General features: G+C 39.6%; 1 protein-coding gene across 3 annotated transcripts in view; it reads right to left on the minus strand.

The window, feature by feature from the left end:
• CNTNAP2 (contactin associated protein like 2) overlaps nucleotides 1-13,705 on the minus strand; it is a 1,021,862-nt gene that overhangs the window by 10,815 nt on the left and 997,342 nt on the right. For all 3 annotated transcript variants that reach the window (XM_030970934.1, XM_030970935.1, XM_030970936.1), the window contains one exon: nucleotides 785-856. In XM_030970934.1, the coding sequence (XP_030826794.1) occupies nucleotides 785-856 (72 nt within the window). The remainder of the gene's footprint in view (nucleotides 1-784; nucleotides 857-13,705) is intronic.

A 13,705-nucleotide genomic window follows, 5' to 3' on the forward strand; every position in this document is an offset into this window, starting at 1 on the left:
CAGCTCCTTGAAGGCTGCTGGTGACTCTCATCCCATAGGTAAAAACTTCAACATTAATACCTACTTACAGACCTAAGCTTTGCTGACCATGAGGCAGAGGGTGCTGAGCACTCCCAGAACTGTGGAGTGTATTGGTGATGCGTGGGCAGCTCTTGGAAGGTGGAATCTCTGATGTTCACTTTCCAGTCAATGGCTGTAAAGACCTATCCTAGCTCCTCTACATGTCCTTGAGAATTGGCTTGGTTCACTGTTGGCTCACACCACCCACTAAGCACTGGCTCCACCGAATTGCAGATGTTCCCACTTTATCATCAGTTCTAGCCTTAATGGCTCTCCCTGCAATGGTCTATTTTGGGTTCAACCCTGTTATAGAGAACTCTCATGAGTGTTATTCCCTTAGGTATCTATGTGATAAAACAACACTGTTCCTGTTTGAGCCCTTCTCTACAGGCAAAGGAATCTTCCAGGATGATGATGTTATAAAATTTTCAGAAAAAAAATATTGTTACCAGCCAGAGTTATGTTATGCCATAACTAAGTGTGGCCTGAATTTTTCTGAGGAATTCAATTCTTTCCTTCCAGTTTTGTAAAGTTTCAAAGTATTAGGAAAAGTTATAAGTAATAATAAAAATATAAATTAGAAAGAGAAGATTACACAGCAAATCAAGACTAAAGGAACACACCTAAACTGGATATGAAAATATGCAGTCTTATTACCAACTGCAATTCAGCCATCAGAGATATGTACTGCAAAGTGTCTTGGAAAAATAGACAGTTTTCTTACCTCCAATAATAGCTGAGTTTCTGTTAACTCCATCTCCTATAGCTTGACCATTGTATGGAAAATCAGCACTTGCTGTAAATAGAGAATTAAAGATTCAAGTTGTAAATAGCAGTGAAACTTGTGTAAAAATTCAGAAATACATCCAACATCCTCAGTTACAACTTAAAGAGAACTGTGATCTATAGATATTTATCTATAAATGAATAAAATCAAAAAGATCTGCTAATATTGTCTAATCCCTCAGAACTACTTGCTTGCTACTCGTAACAAAAATAAAATTAAAATAAAGGCGATACGCTCGGTAAGGATTGCTGTTGGCACAGGAAGACATTTTGTCCTTTACTAACATAAAGTCAGTAAGTCTGAAGTGGTAAAAAAGAACAAAATGAAACAAACCCCTCTCTTTTAAAAGTGTGTGATCATACTTGTTATTACACAGATTTTTGCCTTTGTCACTGCCACCTATTAAAGGCTTCAGAAGCTTTCAGGATTTTGTAATCACCACTGGGTACCAATTCAAGCTCCTTGAAAGATAAAACTTGAATCCCTTTTGCTGCTGCACAGTCCACGGTAAGAGAGGGGCTGCAGCTTCTGTTGGTGAGAGCCACAGAGCAGCCACCCCACAGAGCACATGCCAGCACTTTTGCCATTCTAGGAGAAAGCCCAGCATGGCAGCTGAGCCACTGCTGGAGCTGCTTTGGAGCTGAGGAGTAAGACTGTGAGCTGGAGGAGATGAGGCATGGGAGGCTGTGAATAAGGACAGCCTCCAGCACACAGGTAAGGAGAGGAAGTACAGGCAAATATGCCAGCATTCATTTGCCAGTGACCTGAAAAAGAGAAAATCCTTGCAGCAGAATTGGATGAAATTGGATGAATTTGGATGGTAGCCTTGGTTTTAACTTCCAGAAAATATCACAGAGGCAATCCCATAAATTAAACTTATCAGCATTTTCTTTATAGTCAGACATAGCAACTGGACACTGCAATGACTAAGCAAGCCTAGGGAGCTCGGTGAGCAGTTGCAATAATTTCTTTCTTTGCCCCTGGACTCAGACATTGATTTTAAAATAGAGAAAATGTTGTTAAAAGTGCGTTAACTGGAGAACGTTAAAATAATCAAGGATATGAACTGCTTCTCACAGCAGCCTTTAAAACCCCACTGTATTTTCTTTGCTTGATGGACTAGGTGATACTGTATGAAAATAATCAGTTGCCTTTACAGACCAGTGATGCATTCAGTATACCAAAAACGGGCTGAGGGAATTCAACTGTCTTTCTATTACCATGGACTAAAACCCATAATAAAGTTCCTTCTGTATTGTAAAGCAGCTGCACAAAAGAATGAATGGTTTCAGCTTGCCACATGGCCTGAAAAGAGGTTTGGGGCTAGAGTAGCCCTCTGTGTGCCTACTCTGGGAGAGAGTTGAACCAGCTGTGTGTTCAGCAGCTGGTTTTTGGCCAGCTGCCTGGGGGACAAACAGGAGTGTGCTTCTCAGAGCTCAGCAGAGGGGCCCTATGCAGCAGTTTTTGCCAGCAGCACTTGTGCCTTTGACATTTGTTGGTGCTCTGGCTCCTGAAAACCTTCATCTGCACCCCTCTGAAATGAATCAAGCTATAAATTGTAGAAGATAAATAAATACCTGGTTCCATGTCAGTGACTTTTGCTCGAAAGAGCTGTGCCAGGACCATTGATGAAGACATTTTGGCACAGAATCTATAAACATACCCTTGCAGTGCTAAAAGGGAAGGGCTGGCAGTGGGAAATCCTACTTTTAAACCTGCCCTCCCTGCATCTCAAGGAAAATCCTAAAGCCAAATAATACTGTGGGGAAAGCATCAGTTTGCCAAATCACAAGGAATTCCTCTCTGCCATTCTAACCCAAAAGGAGGCCCCTTGTCATCCGAGCAGAACCACAGGCAGTTAACAAGTCCTAGTCTTTGCTTTACAGTTGGTCTCCTGTGTCCAAGAAATCTGAAAGAAATCTGAAAACCTACAATGGTCACAGCTCCTCCTTCCCTTACGATTTAATATTATATTTTATCTTCTTTTCAAAGGTTATTTCAAGAACAATGGCACTAGTGAAGTGTGAAGAGAGAGGAAAGCTGCTGTTCACGGCAACATGATCCCTCTTGAGCTGCCACATCACACTGGCTGTGCTACAAGGGACTCCTGGCAGATGGAAGACCACAGTCTGTGATGTTCAACAGGCACAGAAGCACACTGCAGGATAAGGAAAGACATGATACAGGATATGGAGCTCCATCCTTGATCTTGTCTGAGAGCTGCTGCCAGGACTGGACCAAATGCCTCCCCACACAGCTGCTCTCCATGGCACCCAGACATCTTAGACACTCAGGAGGAGCTGTCCATGGGATCAACAAGCACGTGTGATTTGCTCTAAGACTCTCACCTCTGACAAGGAGGGAACAAGAACACGTGTCTGGAAGCAGGGGACACTAGTTCAGCAAGAGCTCATCATCAGATTGGCAAAACTGTGCCCTGCTGCAGCTGCTGGAGCACCAGGTGTGCTGCAGGGGAAAAAAATGGAGCTTAGACATTCATGAGTCTTTTTTTTAAAAGCACTTGCAGCAGTGTTGGCAGATATTAGCACCGTAATTCATTAACTGCTGTTCTGTTATTCTTGTGCCACCAAGAGACCTGCTTGTGTATTATGGGGATTTTTTGACTGAAAAGTATCTAAAATCTCATCCAAATGTGAGATTATAGAATATATTTTGCTGCAAAAATATCCATACAATTTTTTTACTTGAAATACTACTATAGATGGATAAAGAAGAAAGAAAACAACTAATTAGTTTCCTTTTTTAATAAGATGTTCCCTTGAAATTCTTCAGTAGCTTCTCAAAAGATCAGAAAGAGCTATAGGTCAGAGGTCTAAGAACCACAAAAGGAGAGCTATAGGTCAGAGGTCTAAGACCACAAAAGGCAATTCCTACCACAGCAATTAGGCAGAAAAGAACATATGAGGGTCCTTGACCCTCCAAGATTAGCTCTGAGTATTGTACCCAACAGGTACCAAGTGCAGGTATTTCAGACAGTAGTTACATCATTCAAACACATGGGGAATCCTCTCTGACCTTACTACAGTCACATTCCTTGGCAATATTAAACCAAAAAGACAACTAAAAAGAGTTTTTCTTCCATTGCTGCTGGAATTCAAGAACTAAAAGAGGAAAGAACACATTACAGCATGCCGACAAAGGGACGGGAGTAATACTGATCCTCTGGTAAAAGCACAGAAAATGATATAAAGTGCTGTTCATAGGCTGTAAAGAGTAATTCCTAAAACAAATCTTCCCTAGGTTTCTCCAAGTAGCCATGGTCTCATGTGTGTGATTCAAAACACGAAGAAAGGAGCAAAGAGCTTTTTAATCTATCTTGGGAAACAGAAAATCTATCCTGAAAAGCTAAATATTGACCCAAGAAATGTCCTGCCAGCTGCCTGAAATCCTCTGCTCACGCAGCTGTGGCACAGGGCCATCAGTTTGCTGTCACAGCACACCAAAGACCTTTTCTTAAAACCTGCAGCTAGTGCAGGGACAGATTGCTCTGTACCAGGAAATGCTAAGCTTCTCTGTGGCTTAGGAACATCACTTCGTCTGCTTCCCTTCCAGGATCCAGGATGGCTGATGCTGTTCTTTGCATTGCTGTTCTTTGCTGTCTTTCCCCAGCAGCTCATCAGGTTTGCTTCAAACCCCACCATCCTGAAGCTAACTTATGTAAAAGGACACAGCACACTTTGCTTTCTCTTTCTTTCATGGGTTGCTGCTTACAAGGCCATAGTTTCAATAAGCACAGACTAAACCTACAGAGTCTGTACTTATGTTTTGCACATTTCAACTTTCTGTTATTAGGGTAAATGGGGTTGAAGAAACTTTACAGCACATAAAAGGGTGGTTAAAGACTGACTGCAGGCAAATTCCATATTCTGGCCATCATTTTAATGACATTTGAAGCCTTAGATGACCACAAAAATGCAGTAGGAGACCTACCATCCTTTAGCATGTCCAGCATGGTCATTGCCACAGTCAGATGCAAAACAGCAGCCCTCAATGAATGGAGAGGGAAGATGGGACTGGATAAACAGAGCACAATTAGGATTAGATGTTAAAGATGACAGATGTGCTTGGTTTAGCTGAGTGAATTAATTCTGCTTCATTATGACAGGCATGATTTTGCATCTGCCATTTTCAGAAGGAAAATGTTTTACAATGGATCCCACATAAAAGCCTTTAGCAAATTCACAAAATTGAGATAAAAAAATGACCTTGGTAAAGTAGCCCAGAAGGTGAGTGTGGGGTGAGAAATGGCCAAAAGGCTGTTCAGTAAAGGCAAGGGCAAACCCAAAACTAAAGCGAGGTGGGCATTTTCAGGTAAAAAACAGTATCAAGAAGTACACACTAAAAAGGCAAATTTTGTTTTGAGATACATTAATAGGAGTGGTTATACATAAGTCATTGAAAGCAATTTTTTAACTGAATTTTTTTTCTTAGTGGGCAAGTCTTGATTAAAATATACCACACTACAAAGGCAGATACAGTTTAGATTTGCTCCAAAAAAGGAAGTGTGAAAGTTATCACAGGTCTAAAACAATCAATGAAATGTGAAATACTGGGAAGTGAGCTTGTTCAGACTAGATCTTATGTGCTGTAAGACTTCTTTGGCCTTTCATCTTTACAGATGTCCACAATTTTGAGAGGTGTCCATCCATTACGAAAACCTTTCAGGGTTTTCACGTAAATAGGAACTGGAGAAGCAATCAGAACCACCAGATCTAGTGATCACAAGGTCTATAAAACGCACATCAATCAAGGCATTGATTAGAAGCAGAACAATAATAAAAAATAAAAGATGTGAACTATAACTCCTTCTTTCTAATTCTATTTTGCAGCCAAGCATCCAAGAATTGACTTTGCAATGACAGCAAACGCTCACTTACATGTTAGGATTTTGAGAAAGTGTTGAAGACTAGATCCATTCTCTGATCTGGTTCTCCATAGGACCACAGCACAGAGAAAAATAAAAGCAAGCTCTCTGGTGTCATTCTGTAAATTATGTCAACTCTGCTGGTCAGGCGAGGCTGTACTGCTGTGGTTTGAAATTACAGAGCTCTCCTTATTACAGACTCTAAGTACAGAACCTAATTGCTTGACTCTTGATAGTAGAAATTAATGTGCAGTCACAGCCCCTTCCCCTTCCTGAAGGGACTGGATCACCAGTGAAACTCTAAACACAAGCACAGAAATGATGGAGCAGGAGTAAACAACGCCATTACACAATCCTACATCAAAGGTGAACAGCACAACCCTTACAGTGCCCTTTTGTGCTCATCCCACTGCCTGTGCCCATCCCATCCACTTCTCTCCTCCTGAGTTTGGCTCCGTGAAGAGCTCTCATGACACATAAACTGCAGCAATTCAGCAAAATAAAAAAAATCTGAAGCAGTATGAAAAAAGCTGTCTCTTTTAATGCACATTTTTTTGTGTCCTTGTATTGAAAGTTCATATGTTTTTATCTTTTAAATTAATGCATCTATTTTTTTTCCTACTTATCTAAGCTGAAAACTCAGAAATTAGGAAAACTACCCTACTCCTGCTTTTCTAGGCATTTGAGAGCAGATTCTGAGGGAGGACTGTTTAACATTAAACTCTGTTAACAGAGTTTAATTGAAGTTCTATGAGCACCAGGTTAAGTGTTAACACCAAGAACGTGGCTGAAGAGATTTTTATCATTAAACACCTCCAAGTTTAAAAAAACCCAACCTCACACTTATCCTCCCCAAAATATCTAAATATATTATTAACCATGTTGTTTGTAAAAGGTCAGCTTTGTTCCAGCATGCTATGTGGGGTCAATCATCACTCCTTGAATTTTTAGTGATGCCCCAAGTGTAGTGTTAGAGGGTTACATGTATGTCCCCATTATGAACCACTTTTCTGAATTTATGGAAATAGAAATCTTCACAGTCACTGACTTAATAAATTCTTTTTTAGCACAAGCTACAGGATATTGGAAAAAATACACCCACTTAGCAATTCTGTAACTACCAGAACAGACGTGCAGCTTAGAGGGAAAATTGGGGCTTTTAATTTAAAAAATGTCATCTTCTTCTCTCTGTTGCCAATAATGCTAATTATTTGGAACATGAAAATCTCCATGTTGGAACAAAATTCACTAATTTTTTCAGTCTTTTACAACCATCTTGACTGGGGGGACAGAGAGGAAAAAATCCTCCAGTGCATTATTGTTATTTGGACCAATTACTTATACTAAGTTTTGTCAGGTATGTTCAGTTAGATCAAAAATATTTTGAAATATTTTATTTTCCCTAAGAACTTTTTGTTGAATCTCAAGCATTTTTTATGTCAGCTTCTGGTGAGTTCTGCTGAGAGAGATACATGCACAAAGATAATGGAAAACACAAAACCTGTGGGTTTACATTTCTAGTGTGAAGGCTCTCCAATTGCCTCTTTTTATTCCAATACAAAATGAGTATAAATGAAAAAATCCTCTTAAATGATGGCTTAATAGAAACTTAAACTTAAATTGTCCTCTGAACACCCTTCTGCATGCAAATACCAGGGACAGTGGGAAGGTCAATGGGGATTATAGAAGAAAAGTGTTGTTAGATATTACTGTAAAAAAAAGCGTGAATTTTAGAATGAACAATGGAAATGCTAACATTGAACAATGGCAGTGCTGGGAGAAAATGAAGTGAAAGCTCCCTGGTCAATGAACTGGGACAATACAGACTCTCAACACTAGACAGCAGACAACCTAATCAGCAAAGATAGCTATTTGTGAATTGCTGTGCTACCAACCCTTTAACTTCCTTCTGCAGGTGAGCTTTGCTGTCCATACTCTTAAGGAGAGGAGGAAATGGAGTTTTACCAATGGCTTACATTAAGATAGTTGTACAATAGCCATTTTTTGTTTTTGTTTTTTTTTTTTTTGTCTTGAAAGGTAATCTTCCTAGCAAAGGGACTGGAAAACTTGTGCTTTATTAGGAGACCAATGCTTGCAGCTCGAACTCCCCCAGTCAGTCCTGGATGAAATACAAAACAGGGAAAACATTCCTGCACTGCCTGTTGGGATGGGTTAGGTGATTATCCCTTGCTTTCCCCTTTGTATGATTGTTTCACACCTTCTTTGGCACACAAACAAGCAATTGTACAAAGTAGTGGTAAGGCAAGACACTTCATAATACAAACATCTGGTACTTGTAAACTACAGAATTGTATTCATTTAAAAAGGAGAACAGACATTTACCATCACTTTTTGATTTTGTTTATCTGCAGTTGAACTTCAGCAAGTTGGATGTCCGAATTAGTATTTTGAACATTTTCTCTGCTGGATTTCCAATTGATTTGAAGCACATTAGAGCACCCTCATCCATCAAAGACCTAAACTCATCTATCTTTTAATTCCTGGTAGCAACATCTGTTTGACACTGAGTCTCACTATGACTCCAGACAAGAGTCATGCTGGCCTAAGCTATCACTTCCATGAAAATTTTATGAGCAGTGCCTACATTTCACCTGTTAAAGAAGAGTCACAAATATTTCCTTTTATAATTAATGTAGAAGATGAAGCGCTTTGGTGCTCTCAAAGGAACAGTGGAGTTAATGCTGGTCAAAGCCTCGCTGTATATAGCTAATCACTGACAATGGACCCAGAGGGAATATGTGAAAGAAACACCCCTCCCCTCCCTCCCAAAAGCAGAAAATCCACCCCAATGAGCACGAATACCAAACAAACCTGCAAAGTTATGACAGTTACAAAAAAGGAGAAAAAAAAAAGAGAAAGACTCGGATTGGGGATAAGAAATGGGTCAGATTGGAGAGTTTAAACCTAAAAAACCCTTTAATAGCTGTAATGACCTGACTGTAATCTAGAAGAACCTCTTACACAGGAAGTAAGTGTGTTTCTGCCTGAGGAAAGGAAAAAGAAAGCAGTCACAAGAAGCGCTCAGGTATCTAAATGCTTCCTTCTCTACACCATTTCCCCTCCTAATTTATGCCATCTCTATGTTCCAGGTTAAGATTAGTACTTGTGTATAAAATAAAGTCTTTGCAGAAGGTGGAAAAGACTCTCTTTTTAGTATTAGCACCTTCGCTTGACATTAGGTAGTAGCATTAATATTCAAATCACTGCTTATGAAACAGCTACAATACTGGTCTGTCAACGAATGCCAGAAGAATTTACAAGCTTGGCAGTCTGCCAGCTGTCTGATACACTAGACAGAGTGTCAGAAATCCCACACAGAAATTACATAGTCTTAAAGTTAAGAGAAAGCTATGCATAATTGTGTGAAGGAGCTACATGAGACTGAGGGAGGCATTTTTATTCCAAATCAATAGAGAGATTTGCAGTAATTCAAGCACCATAATTAAACCCTTTAAGGATGAAGCACTGATTGTGCCAAATTTCACACAGACGCTCTTCCTAGTTAGCTGTTTGATGGGCAGGAGAAAAATAGAAACTGTTGCATTTAAATGTTCACCACTTACCCTCTTGTCTGCAAGAAACACTTGGTGCTTAGAAACTGAGCTATGAGTTTCTGCTAGACTTAATCCCTCCTGACTGACAAAAATTGCTACCTTTTTGTTTGAAAACAACTCAGGTCAAGGCCATGGATTCTGAGACAATATTTATATTGGGAGCATGGGGGATGAATGCTGGTCATTCTCAATAGAGTAAACAATCACAGAAATGCACCAGACTGGCAGCAGAAGAACCTGTTGACCCACAGGGCATGTTGCAAGTGCATCTTCAGTCTCTTATATAAAGAGTATAAATATTAAGCTACCTTACTGGCAGACAAACAGCCTCCCAATGTTTACATGCCGTGTTAATTAAAAAAAAAAACCCAACCAACCACTTTGAGTAATCAGTAACCCTGAAGAGAGAATCTGGCATGATTCTCTAATTGCAGTACAGGTTTGCTATGCTTGAAAAAAGGAGGAGTGTAATTTTATTCTAGCAAATGCCTTCATATCTGTTTCTAATTTTGCTAACACTAGGAGATCAAATTTAGGTGTGTAAGGCTGCATTATGAACAAAAGTGGTGAAGCTCCTCTGTGCCTCCTGCCTGGACTTGCATGCCCTTGCAGGAAGCCTAGGGAAGTGACCCAGCTCTCCTGCCATCCCCTAAAAGAGAGAATGAGCACTTTGTCACATGTCACCACTAACTTAATGCTCATGCTCTTGGACTAACTGGTGTGTACAGGACTCTTTCAATGCCTGTGGCCAGGAGAAGAGTGTTTGGTCCGTGTGTTTGTGACCTAAGACCACTTTGAGGGCTGCATTGTCACCCATCAACAAATAGCACCTTTGATTCTTCCTTCCCATTGTGTCATTTGTAACAAGACCTTAACAAGGGCAAAAGCTATTTTCCATGTTCCTAGCCACATCCACAGCAGCACATATCTGACCCAGCTTCTCCTCAGGTGCTGCAGCTCTGCTCTCTGAGATGGGGTACGCGTGGTCAAGGGGTGACATGCGACTCAACTCATGGCATCTGAATCTGGAAGGCGACCTTCAGCACTGCCACCAGTAACATGAGTGACACTTTCTCTTGGTGCAGAAATTGACTGCTCTCTTTCTCTTGACAAAGGAATTAGCTGGCCAAATAGGTGAGCTTGGATATATGGCCAGTGCTCAGTGCTGTTGCTCCCTTCTCCTGCCATCACTTGTTAAAGGAAGAGGGATGAATTCATAACAAAAAGAGAGAGAATCCTGCAAGCAGCTGTTTTAATATTGATGACAGTGGTACATGATTTTGCAAGACATGCTCAATATAGGTATCAAAGTAAGCTGTTGATTAAAAAAGGCAAGACCTTTCAACTATTACAAAAAAATAAAGAGCATTTAGGGTTTAAACACGCACAGTCAGGAAAAAGTCATGCCTCTTGAAGAATGTACAGATGTAGCATTTAATCTTGCTCCATTTAATTTGTAAGATGTTAAAGCTAATATAGGTTTAACTAAATCCTATGTTAAATACTCTAGATGCCATTCTGTTCATACTCAGAGTAAATGCATCTTGCAGCTACAGAGTGCTATGACAACTTAGGGCTGCTAAAGTTTGCCAACTATCGTGTGCACCTTGCCTTTCTGCCTTTCCTGCTTTTACTAAATTCAAGATTGAGTGGTTTGGCAAGCTGGAGCACATTTTACGTACAACAGAGAGGTATATCCATGTAACAGGTTTCTTTTATCCTTTATTTATGTGAATAAGAAAACTTCAGAGGTGAGATTTCATTAATAATTGGCAGAACCTTAGGTAAAAGCACCCATATACTGAACAATGTCACTACAATAATATGCAACTTCTAATTTTAACTACAAGGCATTTTAGTTGTGGAATTTTTTTACTACAAAAATAATGATGTTTGGGCTTTTGTTTGCTTCTCTACAATGAACAAGGTGTCAGCTATCATCCACCCATAACTTAGCCAGCTTGAACTGAGAGATTAAAAACCCCTTGTGATTAGCTTTTTTTTTTATGTATGCAGCAGTAATAGATATTAAAAATGCACACCAACACAGTTAAAGGCTATAAAAATTAAAACTTTTGTTTTGAATTGTCTGCCAGACAGGTAATTCAATGGTTTGGACAATATATAAAAGTAGATGTGTTCATTGATCAGGCTCTTTTTAGCCTCTTTTCTACACTCCTATTGATGTAACCAAGGCAAATTGGATTGTCTGACACGAAGTGAGATAATACTGATGGGAGGAAAACACAGGAAGTGAACTATATTGATGATCTGCTTGGATGTCATTATTGACCTTTTTCTTTTAAATCACCACAAAGTCACGTTCCAGAAAAGAATGGCTTGTTGGATTCCTGCGCTTCATCATCACCAAGAAAGGATCACCATAGCAACAGGAAAAGACTATGCATTGTGAGAATACTCACAAGCTGAACAAGATCATGGTTTAAGATAATGTCCCAGGAGCATGGCAAAATGCCAGCCAGGGGTGGGGAGGGAGGGAAGTGAGACTTCTACAAGAACAAAGGAATTTTAAAAGATCTAATATTGTAAATGTGAGATATATGGAACTCAAGGATAACAGAAAGTGCAAGACAGTGAATTGACAAACAGCTCATTTGTCAGGGGAGAAAATCAACAGGACTTCTTATTGATAAATCCCTGAACTAGTTTTTAAAGGTCAACTGCCAAGTGACTGATGTGTGTCATTATGATTATCCCTTTAGTCTCTCTGTTAGGGCATCCGAAATGCTTTGCAGCTAGCAGGAGATGTTCATGCAATAACTACACAGAAGAGTTTAAAGAAAACATTTCATGTAGGTCACCCATCAGGCAGAACCTGCTTAACTTCTGGTAATTATCTGCAAAATCTGATCCAGCACTGTATTTGAGAGGTGAAAGGATCATTACATTTGTCGTCTGGTGTATCTGTTCTATTTAGACACTTATCTTTGATTCCCTCCTACAACATTTTTCAATCCTCAAAGTTCAATTCCACAATATTTGAGAAACAAAGCTAAAAATCTAAGCTTAACTCAAATATGAGTCAGGATGAGTTCAGAGTATGTCACTGAATGAAATTTAAACCATATGATACTTCCCACAAATTTTTTCCTGACTCTTTTATTTTCACTATGAAACATCCATCCTCAGCTCTCATGTTTTGTTAAGAACTATTTAAAATTAAATAGGCAACATAACACCAAAAATTACAGATAAAAACATGTTTGAGATGAGAAATGCTGCACATATTAATTGATGCTTTTAAAGCCATGTTATTTGCAACCATTTCTTTGTGGCAAAGTGCAAGTGGCTTTTGCTTTAACATCACTACAAGAATTTCAAAGCCGCTTTTTGTCTTTGTCCCTTCAGCCAGTTTAGTAAAGGAGTAAATTCACACTGAGACAACAGAGACTATTCCAGTTCTGGAGCCAATAAGTTATGCCTCTGATTCCTCCATTTTCTCTCTCAACATGATTTGTGTTAGAAAGTCTTAAGTACGGTTTGGAAAACACAAAAAAATCCTGAGTGGAAGCTGCCAATTTACTACTGCAAAGTGACACTTAAACCCAAGCATTTTAATTTAGATGAAGATCATTTTGATGACTGACAGGCTATGACTTTGATGACTCAAGGTTACACAGTCTACAGAACACATTTTTCCTGTGACTGAACTATCTGTGTCAGACCATCGCTGATACTTTCACAAAGACTCGGTTGTTTTTACTGATATTGGTAAATGAATTGTTGAGATACCTCCTCTTTGTACTGTGGAAATGCAACCCACAGTAGAAGCTAGACATTGCTCACCAACACCTAAATATCCTTTTATTCCTGAACCAGTGAAATGCCACTCCTTTGCTGTGAAATTTATTTCTACAATCATAACTCACCTGACACTGTTGCTTTCTTTGGTGTACAGCAGTCCCTCACTAGAAGTCTTTGAAGCAATATGACCTTCTCCCTCTGCTGCTGCAGATCACTAGAGAGGACAAGACAAGGGATTCCTAGCTCCCAGTCTTCCAAAAACTAATCATTACTGAAAATGAAGCTGGGTCTCGAGTTTTGTCTGCCCATGACTTGAAACAGTTAAGTCTGGCTATGGCAATGAAATCTATTTTTTACTGACAGAAGTTAACAGAAGTTTGAGCCAACCTACTAGCATGCGGCATGTTCCCTGACATCCTTCATGTCTCTGTCTCTGTGTCCAAGTACTACAATTTATCCAGAAGAAAAAGTGTAAATTGTAATCTGTCAGGTCAACAAAGTTTACAAGATGAGATTGAGCCAGCACAAGGTCAAGTGTAAGAGCATGTGCCAAGGACAAACAGGACCTCCTTCTTTGAACTGCAGGAGCTATTAGGAACTGTGCAAATATCCTGAGTAAATCCCACCATAGTC

The sequence above is a fragment of the Camarhynchus parvulus genome, chromosome 2 (genome assembly GCF_901933205.1).
Source record: "Camarhynchus parvulus chromosome 2, STF_HiC, whole genome shotgun sequence".
Taxonomy (NCBI): Eukaryota; Metazoa; Chordata; class Aves; order Passeriformes; family Thraupidae; genus Camarhynchus; species Camarhynchus parvulus.